Below are 24,174 nucleotides of genomic sequence, written 5' to 3'. Positions count from 1 at the left end.
ATTTACTGGGAAGGGGAAATCAATACGAAGACCTAGAAACTTGTGGCGAGAGGACATTTTCTAGGTATAGGTCATAGTTTATCAAGTCGCCTCTTTTGCAATGTAATTTACTTGCTAATAAGACCAACTGACTATACCTGAATACTGTGTTATCATCAAAATGTGATTTTAAAATTCACTCCTCATTCCTTGTGTGCTTGAGGTTTGCTGGTTTATTTTTCCCGAGCTCTGAGTGGGTAGACAAGGTCGAGTTAAAAGAAAATGAATGGTTTCACACTCCTCTTTATTAAAAAAAAACAGGCATCCCCAATGCCACACTGCGCCGTACCCAGAACATTAAAAGGTATTTAAGAAGCAGGCCTACCGTTCTCATCATCTGACTTATTTTCGTTGTCAGAATCGGTCAAAGTAAGGGCTGAGTTCTCACGACTGGACAGGCCGGAACTGCGTCTGGATTTTATCCCTCTCCCCCACAGTCTGATGGCGTGTTCTGGAGACATCCCTCCCTCTGTGTCGGAGTCGGCGTCAGACCCTGTGCTCAGAGAGTAGCCCTGGTGAAGGATCCCCATGTCAGAACAGTAGCCACTTCGGTGCGGGGAGGGCTCACAGATTCCCAGTTCCGCAAGGGTGAAGTTAGTTCCTAAGGTGACAGCAACAGAGAGACTCATTACAAATTGTGAAATGCCCTACAAAGTTGAAATTGATTCTTTAAAAAAAACAAAACAAAACAAAACAAAAAACAGACAGGTGCTTTTCCCATCCAAAAAAAAAAAAAATCTATTGGATTTCCATGGTGTACAGGAATATATGAGCAAGAGCAAGAGTATGTGGGATACTGGGGTACATTTGAGAACAAAAAAAACATAAACATCCAAGAATTATTTTAACCCTGGGCCAGAATGCTCAGATTTTGCTTCAAAAATGTTACAGCAGTACTGTGGTCTAGGTAGCACAAGGAGCTGAAAAAACACTGGATATATAACAACAGCTAACATATACCAAGCGCTTACTTTGCTCCGGGCATCTTTTGTTTGGCAACTTCTATTTTACGTTTTTCGATTTTACAACAGCTCTATGGAGAAGATAATATTACTGTAATCATGTTGTAAGGAGACTGAAGAACAGAGGAACAGAGAATTTAAGTGACTTACCCAAGGTCACACATCTAGATTGTAGCAAAACATGGATCTGATCCTTGAGCAGTCTGTCTTCGTGTCAAAGAACCTTAATCCTCCAATAAATCTGAGTGGTGGCCGGGAGACCTGGGTACCAGTCCCAGCTTCCCACTGGTAAGTCTCATTGTGGCAAGTCTCTTACTCCTTGAGCCCCAGTTTTGTCATCTGTAAAATCTGGGTATTAATCTCTTAAATTCCTCTCAAGATCACTGTGTATCTTCTATGTGATAATATACAACAAACTTTTTCTCTAAACATAGACTATGTAATGTATTATTTAATGCAGCATCCTAGGGATGAAGAGTCAGTCCTCACATTTTTAAATGATACCAAACGATGTTTCCGACTTAAAATCACAAGTAGGTTTCACCCACGGAGAGTGAATGTGTGCACACATGGGAAGCAGAAGAGCATAGGCATTTATTGAACATTTATATGTTACCATGTGCTGGGCATGAGCAGACAGTTTATAGGCTTTACATCTCATTCAGCTGTCATCATACCCAGCAGTTTAGGCATTGACCATTTTCAAGGTCACGCCTAGGCAAGTTGCAGATCCAGAATAACACCTCTAATCTGCAGATTCTAATCATCTGCTCATTCTATAATGTGAAATGATCTCAAACAAAAACCATCCTGGCAACATTTTGGCACAATGAATGCTCTATCTGTGTGCTTTACTATTACAGCTTCTTACAAGAAATTTTTAGCTTTTGATGCAAATTAGGTGAAATCATGTGGTACATCATATTTACTGACATATAAAGCTAGCTAGTTTTTTTTTTTTTTTTTTTTTTTGTCTTTAACCAAGTTATGGACAATGGGGAAAATGCAGTGAAGAAATAAACTTCCTGCTAGTAGTGAGGAAAACCTTATAAATGACACCAATTCCATGGTTTACTATATATATATATATATATATATATTTCAACACAACATATATATATATATATAGTATTAGGGCCATTCCCTAACAGTCATATTTCCAAACTTATGATATAACATTATGATACTCCATCTACGTGGCATCATTTCTCAGCATTTTTTTTTAAATTTATTTATGATAGTCACAGAGAGAGAGGCAGAGACACAGGCAGAGGGAGAAGCAGGCTCCATGCACCGGGAACCTGATGTGGGATTCGATCCCGGGTCTCCAGGATCGCGCCCTGGGCCAAAGGCAGGCGCCAAACCGCTGCGCCACCCAGGGATCCCCATTTCTCAGCTTTTATTTTTAAAAGCATTAAGCAACTGTTTGTATTAACATAGTGTGACTTTCATTTGTAATAGACACATATTTTTATTCTAGGTTTTATTTTCCGACTTCACTACACATTGAAGTCCCACAGCCTTCCTTAGTTAGCTGTGTAAATGGGATCAAACCCAATTTTATACATAATTGCCTCTGCAGAGTGAAACCTATTCAGTGGAGAACTAACCCAAGCAAAAACTTCCTGTGGGGGATGGGGTAATTTCCTCCCAGTTTAAGGAAGAAGGAAGTTCTCACTGCCACCAGCATGATCCTAAGGGCTGTTATTTATTCCCTGTGCACACTTTATCATGCTGTCTGAAATCCCTTGCCTAGTGTACTCTGTTCCAGTTTACAGCCCTGGTAACTAGATATTGTTTCATAATTGTACACTAAAGTGTATATTTTAGTTTCAGTAGTCTATAAAACAAAAGTTCATGTATGTCTGATGTTACAATACTTTCCTATTTTTGCTTTCTCAGTCTTACATAAATAAAAAGAGTCACAGTATTAGCATTCTCCCATCTTGTTTTTAGAGCTCATGTTTGCTCTGGACAGGCATGAAATACAATGCTTCCTTTTCCTACAATAAATGAAAACAAGTCAAACTAAAACACACATGTTTTTATTCCACATGCGGGAATTTTTAGCTATATGATTCCATTTGAAACGGAGTGTGTATGTATTAAGGCAACTTTTCTGATGGTTTTCCCACATCTCATTATCTGGAGCTGGCTTCAAAGACCTCCTCAGGAAAGGAGAAACATCTGTGTGAGGAGAGGAAGCCTCAGTTTTCAGAGCATCCCATGTGCTTTTCAATCTGGGTACTCAAAGTAATAGGCAATAAGCCTTGGGCATGGAAAGCCAGGGAATAAATACAGTTTCCCTTCTTTGGTTATAAAATTTACTTGATGATAAGAAATTAAAATATTATTTTTCTGTTAAAGTAAACTTGAGATCATTATAAATCAGTTAAAATTAGACAACTTTTAAAGTAACCACAAATATTAGAAAAAATGCTCTTCAAGAGTTTCAGCTTTAAGCTTACAGCCCCATAAGCCATAAACAAGCAGAAGTGTAAAGAAAATTGGAGGCACTATACTGAATTCACCAGGAAAAAGTAACTGTTCACACTGGCTTTTGGAAGCTAGGTTTTCCCCTAAATTCAGAAGTCCGCCCCCCCCCAAAAAAAAAACAGTTTTCTCAAAAATACTACCTTCCAAACTCGTCATTTTCATCTTCCAATAGGACCACAGTTCACCAAAGCTATCCGTTCCTCACAATTCCAAGTTTGGTACCCTTCGTCCTCAACTAACTCAAAGAATAGGAATCTTATTCTAAGTACCTGGGACAGATTCTGGACCAAGCCTTTTCTAAGTTTGCTGGCTTAACATATGAAGCTGGTAAGCCACATACACAGTGGAAAGGAAAAACTGATATATCATTTATTAAATCATTCAACAAATATTTATCGTTCCTAGGGCTGTGCTAGGCACTGGGGATATTACAGTGAGCCTTATAAAAATGGAGCCCCTGACATTTACAGTCTAAACGGAAAGAAACATTAATCAAAGAATCCCATAAACAAAGTACAATTTATACAGTAATAAATACTGTATAGGAAAAGGACAAGGAGCCATGAAAGGTCATATAGAGGTCCAACTGTTCATCCTTTCACAGCTTGGTCAGCAGATGTTCATCTAGCAGTAGACTCACTGCTTGAGAGGGACTGCAAATTTGCTCCACAAAGTCATCAGGCCCCTTTCAGTTTGCTCTTCCCACATCATTCCCAAACATTCCCCCACGTATACACTAATTTCAGACAAACATTTTTCATGTAGTTCCTCTTACCACACAAAACCCTCATGTCATACTCTTTTGCTCAGAATGTAAATAGCACAGGGGAATTTTAACACCATGTCAACTTATTGTTTTGCATTTACTTTGCTCATTGATGGAAGGTTGATTTTGCTTTAATTCATCTTGTATAAATATGTCTTTATTAAGCTCCATGGCAGCTTTGAATGGAAGAGAGAGACTAGTCATTGTGTGATTCTCCAAGCTAAGATTTCTAGTGGAAAGCAGTCAACATTTCTTTCCTTCTTTACTTTCTTGTAGAAAGGTAGAAAGAGTAATAATATTTCAGATTTTGTGGAAAATATGTTTACCTTCTCTCTGCCTCCAATCTCTCTGATACCATATTAAAATGGATGTGGATGATGTTTTAAACTCATTTCATCTCAGGCATGTGTTTTATAGTTGCTGCCAATAAATTGCTTGGTGTGGCCCCATGTTACATTATCAAGGCCAAAGTCACTATTTTTATTTTTAAAAACCCATATTTATATCATAGAATTTTAGTCCAATTTAGGGTATTGGGAAAGAACGTTGATATCTAAAAACTGTTAGGTGATCAGGATATCAGAATGTGAGTGTTTAAAAGGAACTCTCTTTGTAAGTCTTTTTGTCTTTAAGTTGTCTTTTTCTTTATCATAACCTCAGTGTGTAACCCAGATCCTCTCCAGAACTTTTTTAGAGATAAATTTTGCAATAGATATCAAAAGTCAGCCTTTAACCAACTAGTTTTGCATCAAGGACACAATGCAAAGGAAAGATAGCGTATCGTGATCATGGCTTTATCTTCTAAGTTTTTACCAACTTCTCACACTTTGAAATAACCTTTAACTAGGAGAAGCACATATGTCGCTAAGTCAGAATTATCATGTCATGGTAATACCAGGGAATACAAATAGCACTGGAAATGTCAGCATTTGAGCAGATTTTCTACTATGAGGGCAGGAAGAGAAAAGTTAACTGTAGTAATAGGGGAGTATAATATAGAAAACTTGTATTACTTAAATGTTCACTATGCGAGCCCCCTGAACTTAAGAGATGAAATTCTACACATGGGAGCAAAAGTTACTACAATGTGAAAACAGTCACTAACAATCACTTATAAAATTCATCTCCATCATCCCCACCCACCTACTGTTAGTATTTCCTCTCCTAACAACCACCCTATCAATGTCTGTATCATCAGCGAGTTGCTGATAAAAGGAAATAATATGATGCCAACATGAGAGTTTGAGTTATACAGCTTATGAAGACATGGATTTCTATGAAGTCAATACAAGTAATGCTAAAAACCACGAGGATCACGAGTATGATCGAACAGAACTAACCTGCGAACAAGAAAAATGGAAATGCATGTTGGCGTGCATAGCAACTACATAGAAAGAGTTTGAAGACAGACCTATTAGAATCCTGGGACCTGAGGAAGGACATGGTTATGAGTTCCCTGGGGTTTCTTTTGCATTATATCTCAGGTGTTGGAGAAATCTGCAAATTAAAAACACCAGTGGAAGCACACAAACTAAGCCCAGCATAAAGCCTACTGTATTTATAAGGGTCCTTCCTTAACTCCACAAACATCCCAGGGTGGAATCAAGTGAAACCAGAATTTCATACTCCTCCAGTAGGGATGAGCCTTCCCAGAGACCCCTCACAAAGTTGTCACTGGTCGCCATAAGGAGATCCCAGACTTCCATCCCCACCCAGTAGCAATGAAGCACCCCTTCCTCTCCCTCATGGTGTCAGAGAAGAATTAATGTCAAATCTAATTTTACTACCACACAAGGATTCATGGGGGAACTGTAAGGAGGTGTGCCTCTCCCTCTCAACCACGTGGGTACCTGCAGAGTCCTAGGGAAGATTCTAAAAACCCAACTTGGTTCAGCAGTAATAGAGTATCCCTTCTCCAACCATACCAACCCACCCTGCTTTGTCAAAGTAAGCCAAGTGAGAAGTTTGGACTCCATCACTGCCTGACAGCCTAGCCCCAGTGTCCCATTTTTCCCACTGGCCTGGTGTCAGAGGAGGCCTGCTGAAATAGAAGATTTAAATAAGATCCAGAGTTTCAAAACAATATTTCAAATAGCCAGGAGACAATAAAAAAATCACTCACCATACCGAGAATCAGGAAAATCTCAGTTTGAATGAGGACTGACAGTTATTTAAATAAAAGGTTAATGAGCAGTCCTTAGGAAAATTAATGAATTCATCTTTTTTTTTAATTTTCAAAGTACAACTCTCTGTGATTGTACTGTAAAGTTTAAATATAAAGTGAAGGATGTATTGTACATTCTTGCAGTTTTGCCATAAAATGCCTTGCTCAAAAGCTGTTACTCTTTATCCTTTTGAATAATTATAACATGGCTGGAATAATAAATTGTATTGGACATAAAATAAAATACACTCCATAGTTAACTTTTTTGAAGATAAAGTTTCAATAAATTATTTTTACTATTTAATATGAAATATTGATTCTTTTGTTAACATTGATTCCATTTTTAAGTGGCCTTTTTCTAGCAACATTTATCCTAAGACAAAGAGAATCTCTTGTAAATAAACATAGGTCACTTCTCCTGAGCAAATGTTAGGGTCTACATTTTCAAGTCAGAACTGAGTACGAACTCCAAATTTTCCAGCAAGGATTTCAGAAAATGACATAAATTAAAATGCTATAGTTCTTTTTTGTCACAGTAAGTGGAGTAATTTTATCTGATACCTTAAGTTTTTGCAGCAGAAAGTTATCAAGAAAAATATGGCAATTATAAGTGATAAAGTATAATTTTTATTTTTGATTAACTGAAATTGTGCCATCAAATTGTTACCTTATATTTAATATAAATACCTTCTATTGAAATTTGAGAAATTATTGATATGTACGAGCTACCCAAAACAATCACCCATCAAAAACTTACTGATATTATCTAAAATATTGTTTTCAAGCAATCTAAAATCTACATCTGTATATGCATTGATAACAAATTTGAAAACCACTGAAGAAGCTACTTATGAATTCTAATGTTTTATGCCTGTGTATACTAAAATTCTTCACATTAACTCCTTCTTAATGCCCTTCTAAAGTTCATCTGATTTTACACATTCAGATATTTTCCCAAATGTTGACAAAACTGTTCGTGAAAAATCCTGTGGCTTGAAACTACAAAGTAGGTGTACATGCATTATTATTCAAAAAAGTTTAAGCTAAATATTTATATTTCAAAAATGCACTTCAAGAGTAATAATTTTCTTTTATAGATAGCTCCTAAAATGTTAATATCTTGATATTTCTAAACTTTTAGATTAAGTATTTTAAACTCCCTGAATGTGTGATACACAACAACTTTCACAATTTTTAACTAGAATCATTCCAGTGTAAATAAACACCTTCTGAATCAAGGAAACATCAAAATGGTTAGTGACGACAGGAGAGTTTCTAATATCCTTGGTTCCTCTGTAAGCTTTATAACTTCAAAGAGAAAGGTGAATGTGGCATTCTCCTCTGATACGGTGGCATTTTCACTGTTCCAGCCTGAACAAAGCCCAATTTGGAAAACCCAAAGCAGCCACAACAAAAGGTTCTGCTGAACAACTGCCAGATCATAAATAGAAACGAAATACCCAGTAACCTAGCTAGCTGGAGATTCTTTCCTTTGACAAAAATTCCAACAAGATAAAAATTGAATTCTGGTATTAAAAACTGTACCTATAAGCTACCCTATGTAACAGCATTACCAAGGTGTAGAGTCCTCTGATCATCTGAGACTCTGGCTCTTCAAACAAAATTTTTTGGGGGACAGAGAAAAATAAATAAAAGCACAATAGTGACTTAGCTTCAATAGTCTAGCTGTCCAAGTTTGAGAACACCTACTAGATTAGCTTACATTTATTGAGGGCTTCGCAGTGTGGCAGGCACTTTTCTAGATGTTTTCATGTACAGTTTTCAGATTAAGCAGGACGACAGCCCTAAAAAATTGTCATTCTATAGACTAGAGTTAAAGTGGAATTCCAGACTCTGTTTTAAAAATACTTGACTACAGGGACACCTGGGTGGCTCAGAGGTTGAGCATCTGTCTGCCTTCAGCTCAGGGCGTGATCCTGGGCTCTTGGAATCGAGTCCCACATCGGGCTCCCCACAGGGAGTCTGCTTCTCCCTCTGCCTATGTCTCTGCCTCTCTCTATGTGTCTCTCATGAATAAATAAATAAAATCTTTTAAAGAAAACACTTAACCACAAATTCCTGGAATTATTTCTTCTGGTGAGTCTCCATGTACTCATCTATAAAATAAACATAAAAAGAGCACCCACCTTCATAGGGTGTTGTGAGCAATGAATTAGACAAGGCAGGTAAAAATGATTCTTAGAACATCACCTGTCACAGAGTAACCTTATAACGAACATAGCTATTATGATGATCATCAGTTTACAGATGCAGAAACATTATTTTAAAAAAATATATAGCATTATTGACATCTTCTATTTTCTCTTGAGTTGATTTAGAAAGTTTTGAAACAATAAATATTTCTAGGAATATGCTCATTTCATCTATGTTTTCAAATGGATGGGCACAAAGTTATCAAAGTATTTTTATAATGTTTTTAAATTTCTACTAGATTTGTAGAATATTGTCTTTATTTTCATTCTTGATATTACTTACTTGTGCTTTCTTTTAAAAATACTTTAAAAAATTTTATTTGAGTATAGTTGATACACATTACATTAATTTCAAGTGCTCTGTATAGTGATTCAACATCTCTGTTATGTGCTGCTCACCACAAGTGTAGGTACCATATGTCACCATACAACACTGTTACAATATCATTGACTATATTCCCTATGCTGTACCTTTTATTCCTATGACTTAGTCACTCTGTAACTGAAAGCCTGTATCTCCAACTCTCCTTCCCCCATTTTGATCATCCTCCCTACCCCCTGCCCTCTGGGAACCATCAGTTTGTTTTCTATTTTTATAGGTCTGATTCTGCTTTTTGTTTATTATTTGTTTTCTTTTTTAGATTCCACATGAATGAAAGCATATGGTATTTGTTATTCTCAGTTTGATTCATTTCACTTAGCATAATACCCTCTAGAGCCATCCATGTTGTTACAAGTGGCAAAACCAAAAACCAAAAATTCATCCTTTTAATGGCTGTATAATATTCCTGAACACACAGGTGTGTGTGTGTGTGTATACACCAGGTTTTCCTCACTAGACATACCATAAGATTCAGTAATTCCAATGCTGGAAATTTACCCAAAGGAAACTAAAGCACTAATTTGAAAAGATATATGCACCCCTGTATTTATTGCAGCATTATTTATTTATTTATATGTATTGTTTAGGAAGCCACCTAAATGTCCATTAATGGGTGTATTTTCTTTAACTGGACTGCTTTCAGCAATGATTGATTTTGTCTTTAAAAAACAAATTTTCACTTTACTGCTTCTGTATATGTTTTTTAGTTTATTAACTTCTAACCTTATATATAGACATTATCCCTTTCCCCTCATTTCTTTGAGTTTATTCAACTGTACTTTTCCATATCTCTAAAATTTAAATCTTCATGTCATTAGTGTTCAGCCACTCTTCCTTTTTTTATTATGAATATTTCAGACTATATCTCTCAGGTTTTGATTCACAGCTTTTTCATTGTTGTTTAGATCTAAACATTTTACACATCTATTGATGTGTAAGAAATATTTGGAATTGAACTATAATGAAACTATAATGAACTATAATGAAAGTACAACATATTCAAATTTGTGGGATGCAGGTGAATAGGAAGATTAGTAGGTGTGATTATTTATTTAAGAAATATTGTTTTCAAACTGGTGATCTATACTTCTACCTTAAGAGCCTAGAAAAGAAAAGAAAAAAAAAAAAACAGAAAAGAATGAACTAGTAAAACCCAAAGTTAAGTAGAGAAAAACAATCAAGATAAGAGCAAAAATTAAAGAAATAGAAAATAAACAATGAAAGAAAATACTAAAGGGAAAATCCAGTCCTTTGAAACACTGATAAAATTGATAAACCCCTATCAAGAATGATCAATAAAAAAGGGAGAGTATACAAATACTCCAAATCAAGAATAAAATAAGGGATATTGTTATAGATCCTACACCTACTTAAATGCATTGTCATAAAGTATAGTAATTTAGATGAAATGGATAAATTCCATATAAAATATAATTAATATTAAAATCAGCTATTTTCTCAAGAATGTTTATTAGAGATGGAGTCACCACATATTGATGATAATCAATAATGTATGGGTAATCAATAATCCATCAGAAAAGTTAATTCTAAGCCTGTAGATATCTATAATGGAGCCTTAAATAGACAAAAAGCAAATATTGATAAGACTATGGGGAAAAATACAATTATAGTAGGAAATTGTATCATATATCTTCCAGTTATTGATAAGACCAGCAAATAACAAATCCCAGAGAAGAATTAATACCATATAGACAAATTGAATACATTATCAATAATTATCTGGAATCTTTCACTCAGTAATTAGAGAACATGTGTTCTTCTCTGATACATATAAATACTTATAAAAGTTTACAAGTCTATGAAACAAATTTCAAAATTGTTCAAAGATTTAATAACATACAAATTTTGCTTTCTATCCAAACACAGTTAAATTAGAAGTCAAAAACAGAAATATATACAAAATATCACAATATATTGAGAAACTTGTTTTAAAGTTTCAAGAAACTTGTTTTGTTAAGTTTACTGTATGTAGTAAACATATTGTGCATTCATTTCAACAGAAATGAACACCTTTCAACTTTCTTGCATCTTTGTATTTAAAAATGTCTCTCATAGATAGCATATATTTGAGACTTACTATTTATCTGAGAATGTTGCTTTTCGTTGGTATGACAGTCCATTTATATTAATGTAATTATTGATATGTCTGGATGTAGGTTCATCATTTTGCTATGTTTTTCCTCTTTTTTTTTTTGTAATTGTTCTCTATGTTTCTTTCCCATCTTCACTTGGGTTAATAACTTTTTAAAATTTCATTTTGCCTATTGATTTTTTAGCTATCTCCTCACATAATTTATTAGTGGTTGCTTTAGGCATTATAATATGTAAGCTATATCAGTATATTTAGAGTTCTAATATTATATGCTGTTTCTTCAATTTCTGTGAATTCGTTTCTCTATCCTAAAAACTCAGTCATTGCCTCTTATTTACTCACTTGTAAACTATTTATTCTTTTCACTACTTAAGTATTACCCTTCACTCTAAGTATCTCTATTTATTTTTACTTTCTTTCCTCTCTGCACTGTCTCTTGCTAATTTCTTCTTGCTATTTTTTCCAGTTGACTAATTCCCTCTTTAATTGTGCCTGATCTCATATTTACTGTATGAACTCAGCTATTTTTCAACAATTGTGTATTTTATTTATAAAACTTACATGCTTTTAAAGTGTTTCTATTCAGTTTTTCCATTATCATCTTGTAAATTTGCATATTATACATAAAGTATGGATCTAACAAATTATAATATTTTAGGACTTCAGAGATCAAAATTGCTTGTTTGTTGATTTGTTTGACTTAATTATGAAGATTTGTTTTCTTATGTACTTAATTATTTTAGCTGACATCAGTTTATTTTAATTTTTGAAAATCACAAGGGCCTCAGATGAAGATTTTTGCTTCCTGAAAGATTTGTATTTACTTTTGTCTAAGACATGTGGTACTATTAATCATGTATCTCTTTCCAGATTCCTGGTTAATGCAAAAATCTTAGTTTCAGTCCTCCTTATTGCCCTACATTTGAAGTCCAACCTCCCAAATTCAGATCTGATATTAGTCCTTGCTGTCAGTGAAGACCTACCAGAAGCTTACAGTTCAATCTTCAGATTTCTGGCTTTAGCTCGTTTTTGGTTTTTATCTTGTTTCATTTTGGCTGCTTGGAGATTTATCTTAATTACTGTGAGGACTATATTATTTTTGTTTTGATCAAACTATTTAATATTCCTATGTTTCAATTTCCTCACTTGTAATATGGAGGAAATTATAGCAGTTCTTGCCTCACCTCGTCATTGTGTCAAAGAGTATATATGTTTAGAATATTCCAGAAAAAAGTCAAAAGTCAATAAATATTAGCTATTATCATTAATATTCTATTACCATGTTACTAGCAAGTGTAAAAATACAAAATTATGGCCATGATTCCCTCTCCAAATTTTTTCTACCTCTATATAAACAATACTTTTCCAGTTAAACTGTATTTGTTTAAATATATTTAGTGTTTATTCCATTAAGCAATGTAACATTTTATTTTCTTAAAACGAAAACAGAGAATATTTGATATATCAGTAGAGACATTACCAACATTAACTTGAATTTTGATAAAGACATGGCATTTGCATTCTCAGCACTCATGAAGGTCCCTGTCTCTATCACGCACTTGATGTTTTGAAAACATTTTGACTTTCCCATCACTGAAGGATTATTTTGGATCTCAAGAGTTAATTAACTAATCTACATTCCGACATCTAGTGAGATGGATAGATTGCAGTCTATCAGCAGGTGAATATATATATAGCAGACATTTTACTTCAGTAACTAATCAGAATCTACTTTGTAACCACAAATATTGGGGAGAAATGTTAATGATATACTCTTGTTTGTAAATCAATTCCTTTAAATCAACTGCTTCATTACCAATTACTTCTAGGATTTAGATACTTGTCTAAAACTATGTTAAGTATCCAGCCACAAAGCTTGTACAGAATGGCAAGACCATAGTTTCCTAGTGCCTGTTAGCATCATTAAACAGAGAGAGGATAATTGAAACTGAATCAAGAGTTTTCCTTTTCTTTCTTTCCCACCTTGCTTCCTATGTTCCAAACACATGTCGTAGGTTACAAGTACATGTAAAGCCTTAATTACATTTAGCATCTGGCAGCTGTTGACTTACAGAGAGTTGTTGAGTCATATAAACTCAAAGTCAAAAGGAAATTCAGGAATAGAAGGCAGAAGCTTGCTCAATGGAGTAAAAAAATCTTATGTCATCACAGCTGAAATACTCTACCATCAGCACTATTATGTTCATGGTGTGAGTGATGCTGTAACTAATCAGTTTCAGCAATACCAGAGACTAAGTTGCCACTAAAATACATCATTTCCAATGTGGCTAGAGCCATCACCTAAAGGACTTACAAGCGTTGCTTTTAATATGTGATGGATTCATTCACAAACAATGGGGACAACAGCTTTACAAGGATTTCAGCATATCTAGAGGTATCAACTGATGACTCTTTAAAAACACGATCTTCACACTATCCACTCAAAAGTGTCACCAAAGTTAGATGTGTCAAGTAGTTCAGTTTATACACTGCTTACTTTTAGAGGAAATAAGTCTCTTGAGAAACCAGCAAGAAGAGATACAAATCTTTAATACTGGCCACCATTGGCCACATTTTGATAATTTTATGAGTAGAGAATTATCAGAAACAGTTGTCTTGGTCTTAATAGAGCTAGACCTCAAAATCCAAATGTCAAGTTACAAAAGCATAATAAGAAAAATATAGGGATGCCCGGGTGGCTCAGCGGTTGAATGTCTACCTTTGGCTCAGGGCATGATCCTGGAGTTCTGGGATTGAGTCCCACATTGAGCTGCCTGCAGGGAGCCTGCTTCTCCCTCTGCCTATGTCTCTGACTCTCTCTGTGTGTCTTTCATAAATAAATAAGTAAAATCTTAATATATATATATATATATATATATATATATATATATATATATATATAATGAGTGCCATTATGTTGTTTTCAGATACATAATACTAACAAGATAAATTTGAACTGGAACAATATATGCTAAATTCTTCATAGCAATTATTTCTGTCAATAGAGAAGAATGCATTGGTGGGTGGGGAGTAGAGGGAAGAAAGAGGATTTGAAACTAATTTGATGAAATACTAATGCTTATTAATTACAAGGGATGAGTATTGTATACTTTATTCTCTGTATTTTTCTGTGATTTAATGTTTTTTTTTCCTAAAAAATAAAATAATTGAAAAATAGAAGTTCTGGATAGTATATATCACATACTTAAAAATATTTCCAGAATCATAATTTTCTTGTTAAGTAATGTCATTCAAACTTTTCATGGTTACATTTTGAAATAAACTACAAAGACATGCCTGTCTATTTAACTTCTAGTCAATTAGGAATAAAGTTATGAAGCAAAGGTAAATGCAACCAATGGATAAATAAATTGTGGTACATCCATACAATGGAATACTATCCAGGAATAAAAAGAAAAGGGCCATCAAGCCATGAAAAGACATGAAGGAAACTAATGCCAATCTGAAATGTCTACATACTGCATGACTCCAACTATATGACATTTTAGAAAAGGCAAAACTATGAAGACCTTAAAAAGATCAGTGGTTGCCAGAGATTGAGCAGGGAGAGATGAATATGTGAAGCACAGGCAATTTTTAGAGTAATGAAAATACTCTGCATGATATTATAATGATAGATACATGTCATTTTACATTTTCCCAAACCCATAGAATAATAGCATCAAGACTGAAGTGTAATGTAAACTATAGACTTTGAGTGATAATGATGTGCCAGTATAGGATCATCAGTTGTAATAAATGTTTACCACTCTGGTGAAGAATGTTGGTAATGGAAGAGGCTACGCATATGTGGGAGAAGGAAGTATATGGTAAACCTCTGTTCCTTCCCTTTAAATTTGCTATGAACCTAAAATTGCTCTAACAAAATAGTCTTAATTTTTTTTAAAAGTACATGTAGCCTAATCATTACATGACAGGTATACTGTCAGAAAATTCACGTACTTTTTCCCTAGGGGAAAGATTCTAGACCCTGTGGTTAAGAATACACCAGAAGCAAGTATTCCAGAATTTGAATCCCTATTCCACCACTTATGGTTTGATGATGCTCAAGCTAATTAATTCCTCCACCCTTGATCTCAAGTGTCCACATCTATAAAACAGGTTTAATAATATCTACTTAAAATAGATATTATTATGATATCTGGAGACAACTATGTGGGAGCAGACACATGAATACACTAGAGGACACATAAACCTAAAAGAAAGGAATCTAGGCAAGTAGAACAAAGATTAAAAGGCTCATTCATTCATTCATTCATTTATCCGTTCAATACTTACTAAGAGCTTACAAACTACTAAACCTTGTTCTGCAGGCTTGGGATATATTGGCAAAAAGAGAGAGAGAGAGAGAGAGAGAGAGAGAGAGATCTGTACTCGTGGAGCTTATATTTTAGCTGGGGCAAACAGATATTAAACAGTTAACATAATGAATAAGTTAAGTGTGTAGTATCCTCAAAGCTGGTAAGTACTATGAAAAGAAAACAAAATAGAATGTGAATGCCTTTTGTATTTTGAATAATTGGATCTAGGAAACCTTCACTGAGAAGATGACATTTAAATAAAGACTTGAAGAAGTTAAAAGAGTCAGCTTTTCCAATACTGGGGCAAAAAGAAACCATCAGTGTAAAGGTCCCAGGCAGGACTGTGCCTGGCATGTGCCAGGAACAGCAAGAAGAACTTTGTGGCTAGAATACAGTAAACAAAGATGCCATCCTACAAGAATGGGTCAGAGAGTTAATGAGAGCTGAGTTCTAAAGGGCTTTTGGGAGTGATTTTAAGGACATTTATTTTTACTAAGGGTGTAACAGAGAGCTACTGCATTGTTTTGGGGGAGAGGGGTGACACTGTCTATTTTCATTTTTAAAAGATTGCTCTATTAGGTTAGAATACTGAAGGAAAATCAGAGACTTCTCAGAATGCATTTGTAAGAGATGATCACAGACTATTCTGGTTGCAGGCAGCAAAGTGGTGGGCAGAGTGGGGTTTCCTAAAGGGCTATGTGTAGAGTTTGGCCAAAAGAGAGAAGTTGAAAGTGACAATGATTTTGAACTGAAAATTAAAAGAAGGGGGTAGCCATCAACTGTAACGGGAAAGACACACACAGACCAGGATCTCAATCCTAGATGTCTGAGTTTGAAATACATATTAGACATACAAATGGAGATTCTGAGTAGGTAGCTGAATATATAATATATATATAATATATATAATTATATATAATATAATTATAATAATTATATGTTATATAATATAAATATATATAATCTATGTCATATATATTATATAATATGAATATATAAAAATCGATATCACATATATTATATATAATATAAATATTTATAATAATATTGATATATAATTATTATATATAATATATATGTGATATAGATTTGGAGTCATTGACATGTAGATGTCATTTAGTGCCATGGAGCTGGACAACATCACAGTGTGGAATAACTACGCAGAAAAGAAAAGAAGAAAAGAATATCAAGGACTGAGCACTGAGTCACTTTTATATTCAGAGTTTGGAGCAAAGAGGAGGAAGTAGTAAAGGAGTACGAAATGAATAACCAATGCAGCAGGAGGAAAGCCACAAGCATATGCTAGAATAGAATCTAAGTAATGAAACTGCATCAAAGAAGTGTTTCAAACACTGCTGATAGATCATTAAGCTGAGAACTGAGAATGTGACATGAAGATATAGCAACACAGTAATCACTGGTGATGTTGGCAAAAATCAAACCAACCAACCGACAAACAAAAACCAAAAACAGTTACGTCAAGGAGTATGTGTAATAATTTGATTGGATTATATTTAAAGAAAACAGGAGAAAAGAATCAGTTGCCACTGATAAGACAAACGCATCATCTGATATGTGAAACAATAAGGAGTGAAGGAATGTGGTGATAGCTGGTAGAAAAAATAAGTAAACAGAAGTTGGAGAGGGTCACAGCATGTCTGTATGCTTGTAGGAGTGAAAGGATGGTTCATTTAGGAAAAAAAGGTGGGAGAACTCTTGATGCAACATTCTTGAGTTAGATCAGGGGGATGCTGATCTTGCACACAAGTGGGGGTTTTTCACCTGGGTTAAGAGTAGACATTGTTCACTTACAGTGATAGACAGGAAGGCAGAGCCTGTGGGTGCAGATGATGGGAGTGGGCAGATGGTAGATGTGGATTTGAGAGCTCTCCTCCGGTTGAGAATGGGGAGGAGGTGCTGGAAGTTTAGGAGAGAGTAGAGGAGATGCAGCTGACATCTAAGACTGTGAGACAGTGCATAGATCAGAGAGTTTAGTACAACTGCAGAGCAGAATTAAGGGACCACTTGAAATTTAATAAACTTCAAAAACTTCTGGGACAAATTTATTACAGTGCACATGTAACAATGAACTCATCCTTCAGTAGAGCTGCTTTGATTCACATAAAAAATTAAATTATGGTGACTACATTCAGTTCTTAAAAATGAGAAAATATTAAATGCAATGTAAAAACACTGTTCTTAAAATGAATGGTTCTTATGTTAGAGTGAAAAGTAGAGCAATTAGGGTGATGTGTTATATGTGGACCAAATTATTCCTTATGCATAAATGGTAACTATAAATTCTGAATCCATAGAAATTAATTCATATTATACCACAAACTTCTACTTCTCATCAGATGGTTGTACCATTTTTTTAGACAAGAAGTCTTTATCTGGGACGCCTGAGTAGCTCAGTGGTTGGGCATCTACCTTCAGCTCATGTCGTGATCCTGGGGTCCTGGGATCAAGTCCCACATCAGGCTCCCCACAGGGAGTCTGTTTCTCCCTCTGCCTATGTCTCTGCCTCTCTCTGTGTTTCTCATGAATAAATATATAAAATCTTTTTTAAAAAAATGGAATCTTTATCTGAAAACACTAAAATTCACTTTTTTAGATCCATGAGTGAATGTGAAAAAAAGACATGTCAATATCCATAGACCCAGGGCCAACCTACACAGTAGGGCACAACAGACACAGTCACTAGAGCCATATTACCCTTAGGGCCCACAAAATGGTTTAATTTCTTTTAAAATTGGGGAGGGAACCTTTAGTTTATAGAAAATGTTTTTAATCTTTAACAGTAATATGTTTGTCTTTATACTATGTGGTTGTAAACTATAATATTAAATATTTTTAGGGAGGAAGGGACCAACCAAGGCAAAGGTACCTAAGGTCCATGAAATTTATGGTGCCTCACTGCATCCTCCATGAAATCCTTACACGTATGGAAGGCCAAAGTCACAATGAATCAAAGCACCAATCTCCTCCGAGGATTTTAGAAAGAAATGTGGACTGTTCTCTAATGTGTTATCATCCTGAAATGCACAAAAACCATCTTCTCCTACACAGACATCAAATGCTCTGGCCACTTGGCTGTTTTAGAGGCACAGGAAAAGCTCCTGGTCTCCGTTTTCAGGTGTTCTGGCAAAGATATGCCAAGAGTTAATATCATCCTGCCTCTTCTAATTAGTAGAACAACTGTTCAGTCATTACAGACAACTTCCTTGGCGTTCCTCATTTTCCCAAAATATCTCCCAGAATCCAGTGACTATAGTATCTATATCTTCTATTTGGTATTCAGAGAGCACATTTGTTGAAGATTTTCAAAGCAAACTGCCTTAGGAATCAACATCATCCATGGAAAGTTGCAAGAATTACTTCCCCCAAGTAGAACAGAAGCAGGGAGGTTCCCGAGCTTTCCAGAAATCAAAAAGCATATCTCTGACAGAGCTGAGAACTGAGATGCAGCTCTCTTGCCTTTCCTTGCTTTAAAAATAAAAATCAGTGGTCACTCAAGGTAGACTGCTTCCTTTGTAGAAAGTCAACTTTTCCTAGCAAAACTGCTACTTTGCTGCAATGATGGGCAATGAAATCCAATATGACACTTAATTGTTCTCTATTGAGAGGTTTCTCTTTGCTGAGGTTTTTCCAGGTGCTTTATGAAAAACATTTGCACTACCTGGCACTTTGTAAGCCTTCCTTTTAGAAACAACCTTTCCCTTATTAAGATAGCTTTGCTTTCAAAGGGGACATGGGTTTTGTTTGCTCGCTCATAGGCCGTGAACAGACCACCAGGGAAATTGCTGCTTCACTGGCATAAGTCCCACAGGCCTATGTCACAAGGGGTTAGGAGCCTCATTAATTCCTGTGCTCTCATTTCAGGTTGTTTAGGGATCAGCAGCAGATTATTATTTCAAACACTTATTTCTTGCTTCAATTTCCTCTCTCTTAGAATTGGATCCAAATCATTTTCTCTTGTGTGCAGTGTACTCAATCTCCATTCGGATAAGAAAATCAAAATAGTCTTTTCAGAAAACCTATCCATCAGCATTATCAGGAACACACCCCACAAAGGCTTTGGTTGACGTTCCTACATATCTAGCAGGTTTTATCCTTCTTTGTACTTAAGTCTCTCTCCCTCAGAATCATTGCCATTATGGCTCACATAGACCCAAGGGCACCCGCTGTTTATGTTTCAAACTGATTAGTTCAATGCAGTTCTGCGAATAGACGAAAAGATATGTTAGGAACCAACCAGGGATACAGAGATGGAAAAACTGTGTCCCTGCTTTTGGAGATCTCCACAGGCTAACAAATAAGATAAAGATATACATATAATGACAATATCATGTTGTATTCCTGGTGAATTTATTTTTCACTCTACCTACATTGGTGACTGTGTAGGAAGGCAGATACAGCGAGGGAAGTAACCATATATATATATTTTTTTCCTTTTAGAAAACCTGATTGTGAGTGGCAAACATATAATCTTGAGTAAGTCCCTTAATCTTTTACCTTCTCAGGTTTTCTCTGAAAAATAAAAGGATGGGATCAGAAGGTTTGGCATCCTTTATTCAGCCATTCAACAAACATTTATGGCTTAATAGTTACTGATTGTGTAGTATGTGTCAAGAGTGGTTATAAACACATTACATGTAAAATCTCATATAATCCTCAGACCAAAATGAGGAGGAAGGTATCAGGCTCAAAAGAAAAAAAAAAAATTTCTAAGGCCATGTGATAAATACGTAGAATAACCCCAATTCACGCATTTCTTCTTTTGGATCAAAAGCCTGCATGCTCTCTCACATATCATGCTTTCCAATTGAGTCTAAAGTCTTTTAGCTTTAAACTTCAGTGACTATATAATATTTCTAGCGAGAGTCAAGGCATCAGAGCCACTTTTCCCAGTTAGCATACTGAGGGGTGGGGGATGGGGCTCTTTGAAGAATCTGCACAAAAAGGGCAAAACAGGAAACTAACTCTTATAAGAGAACAGCTTCTGAATTCTTATACTTTGGGTCCATTCAACAGTTCAAATCAATGAAATAATCTGTAGGTTATGAAAGTGAATTAGGCTTATTTCTTAAAGAATTGAGTAAGCAGCACAAATATAAGGAATCCAATGTAAAGAAGTAGAGAATTAAGCAACCCTTGATCACCAATATGTGACAATAATATTGGCTTGTTGGGAATCCCTGGGTGGCTCAGTGGTTGAGGGCCTGCCTTCGGCCCAGGGTGTGATCCTGGTCTCAGGATGGAGTCCTGCGTCAGGCTCCCTGCATGGAGCTTGCTTCTCTCTCTGCCTGTGCCTCTGCCTCTCTCTCCCTCTCTGTGTCTCTCATGAATAAATAAATAAATAAATAAATCTTTTTAAAAAATATTGGCTTGTCAACTCGTCAGCCCTGCTCCACAGGCCAGCTCCTCCTCAGCAACACTGGCTGATCTTTACCACTCTAAAGCCAGGATCTAGTGTAGTAGCTGCTCAATGAACAGTTGTTGAGTAAATTAATTAAAGTTAGAGAGGTAGATTAAAAATAGAGAAAATTTACCAATGTCATTCATTAAGTATATATATATATATATATACACTCTGCACCCCCTTCTTCACCTTCCCTAACTTTTCCTTCCTATTTTATACATCTTAAAATACACATCGGGCACAAATTCAGATAAAATAGGTAAAACAGCTTTCTGTTTAGTGCTTTTGACATCTTGGCAGTGCCATCTAATTATATAGTATATACAGTGTGTGTGTATGTGTATTTTTTTATTTTTTTTTATTTTTATTTTTTTTTATGTGTATTTTTTTAAACAAAACAACCTATACTATTCGTGCCACCATGTGGTCACTTGGACAGACCCAAAGCCTTAGACCATCTGAGAAATATATGTAAATATTTGTGTATTTTTATTTCTTTGCATTCCACCAGGTTTTATTTCAAGCAAGAAATTATCCACCCCTCCCTTCTTTTTGCACATCACAGAGCCAAGTTTCCTGTGTTACACCGATTTCAAAATGTTCAGCACCATTTATCCCTTTTTTATAGTTCATATAAAGACATGGCTCCAAGACCTCAAATAACAAAAACTTTATTTATGTATTTATTTTTGCATGGCATGCGCTGATGAGCTAGTCTGCTCAGCAAGCATTTCACAGATTAGACGCATGAGTATGGTTTCAGGCAAGGCTCCCTCATGTTTCTGCGCATTGGCTGATAAACACTTCAAAGTAAACCGCTCATAAATATGAAATGAAAAGCCGAGGAGTCGTTATGCACAGCTTTGAGATACAAATCTCTTTATTCCCTTCTGAAGTGGGGTTTGATTGACATAATGAGTCATAGATCCTGTCCAGGGACACACTGCCTTTTCCCCTTTTCTCTGGAGACAGGGAGACTTTAAAGAAATCCACTTTAGAACTTGGTGATAGACAGCTTACTTAAAAAAATAATAAAGTTGAATCCTATATTAAATAACTTATTATTTTGTGTTAATGCTGACTTTGACAACCATGACATATGTCAAAGTTTCACTACACATCCTCAGAAAGACATTATTAGCTACAACTCTAAGAAAAAGATTGCCAAATTTAAAAAAAAAAAAAAAAAAAAGAGAGAGAAAGTGCCATTATGTCTTTTGTCATATATATTGTTGCTATATAGGCCCTTTGTTTGGTAAGAGAAAATCACTACCGAAATTAATTCAGAGCAGAAGTCTAAAATCCTGTAAGCCAAAAAGCTATGGGGAGGCAATGGGTAATAATTATTGTGGAAAATTCATTTTATAAACAAATGTCTTCCAAAAAGGAAAAGATCATGCAGTAGAACTTGCTACAAAAAATAGGTTGAAGAACAATTGAAAGTGGAGATTCAATTCAATTTTGGTCACAAGTTTTTAATAATTATCTGCTTGCCTGAAAAAGATAAAAATTTCAATGAGATCATACGATTTTCCACAAGATCGCATTATGTAAATTCAAATGACTTACAGAAGCTAGGCAGACAAAGGAGCTGAGTCAGCCCCCGTAAAGGGCAATAAGGAGCAGTGGGGGCTTGTAGAAAAATGAGAGACTTTTGATAAGGCAGCTGTTATTCAGCTCCAGTAGATAACTGCCATTCACAAAGAGAGAACTAATGTTGCCTGTTTTTTTTTTTTTTCTGAAAAAGCCTGAAATCTAGACTCTATGTAATATTTACTTATTTATAAGTAATGACAAAAAAAAATCAAAAATAAAGTACAATCCAATAAAGTAGATCTTTGGGCTACTCCGGACTTTCTACAGTAATCATTTAAAGAAGATTTTATTAAGAAAAGAGGAGGGAGAGAGAATAAAAACCTTAAATCAGATAATGGTGAGAGAGGAAGGGATTCTGAGCTAACTTACTTCCTCTACATTTCCAGGATCCCTAGATATTCTGCTGAAAGCCTGTAGTAAGTGAGAAGATGATGTCCCTAGAGATGTCCCTTCTCAAAGCCTCTTCAACCACAGCAGTGCAGCTTTTTTACCTAAACAATGACATTGGCCAGGATACTTTCAAAAACACTTAATTGGGACCATCCCCTCATCTGAGAGTTACCAAGTTACTCAACACCATTCCCCCACCAACACCTAATGGACTCAGGGTTCAAGATTCCATTAAGTTTCAGAGTCAGATCACCTCTAATTTTCTGCCTACAGATTTAGTTTGAGTGTCACAGAGAATTAACTGTCTATTAAATTAGTGTTTTCCTTTCTATGGTCTAGGACCACTACTAGAAAGGTGATTTCCCAGCCAGGAGCTATCATTCCCTGTTCCCAAGTCATCTAGGTCAGATCACATGTCTGGTTCTTATCAACCAAGTGAAGCAGACATGATGTGTGTCATTTAAAATCCAGAGAGCTGAAAAGGCAAGTGATCTCCCTTCATGTTCTCTTTCCCTTGTGATGCAAGATATCCAGGAATGATAGATTCAAGATGGTAGGGCCACTGATGTAAGAAGCCTTGCTCCTAGAGTTGTCACTGGGAGATGAGCCCAGTCATCAGCATTCCTGAGTTCTGGCTTCATAGTAATAAAAAAAATTGATTTTGATTGTGGGCAATGCTTTATATACATTTGAATTTCCTTTTCCCATTATTTAGATTTAACCAAAATAATGTCACCAATATTGAATAGCTTTAAGTTGAACTTCATAGGAACCATACATAATTATGTGATTCAAAAGATAAAACACTGACTTTCTATTGGGAACTTAATGATAATAAACTACTATCCAATTAGACCTATTTTGTAGGAGCAGAAAAATGAAATGACCTACTGAAGGACATGGAACTGTTCAAAAGAAGTAGGAACTCAGATTCAGATTTTGGCAGTTCCACAAAGTTCTCAGAGCCCTGCACTAATTTCTGTTGCAGTGTCATGAATTGGTGGCAGTGTCATTAGTTGATAACTAAGTTTTTATTAAAAATCCTTACCAATTCAACATAATAAAATTTAGCATCATTCTGAAATGTTAGATATTAAATTTCTAATTATTTGTATTATAAATAAAAACACCAGCTTTGACTAATACAAGTACCTCCAAGTAAACATTTAGACATTAAGAACTACCCAGTCAATATGTAACATTATACTGTATTTCAATATCAGCAATGTTATCTTCTATAACAACAAAATGCTTTTATGAGATGTTTTCATGCATATGAGAAAAGAGATAATAGCACAATTTTTTTAGC

General features: G+C 35.3%; 1 protein-coding gene across 14 annotated transcripts in view; it reads right to left on the bottom strand.

The window, feature by feature from the left end:
- Positions 1-24,174, bottom strand: part of TENM2 (teneurin transmembrane protein 2) — a 3,550,639-nt gene that overhangs the window by 850,397 nt on the left and 2,676,068 nt on the right. For all 14 annotated transcript variants that reach the window (XM_041750467.1, XM_041750468.1, XM_041750477.1 and 11 more), the window contains one exon: positions 365-640. In XM_041750467.1, coding sequence (XP_041606401.1) covers positions 365-640 — 276 coding nt within the window. The remainder of the gene's footprint in view (positions 1-364; positions 641-24,174) is intronic.

This window comes from Vulpes lagopus, chromosome 3 (assembly GCF_018345385.1).
Source record: "Vulpes lagopus strain Blue_001 chromosome 3, ASM1834538v1, whole genome shotgun sequence".
NCBI classification, from domain to species: Eukaryota; Metazoa; Chordata; class Mammalia; order Carnivora; family Canidae; genus Vulpes; species Vulpes lagopus.
This window is presented reverse-complemented; position numbering and strand designations above follow the sequence as displayed.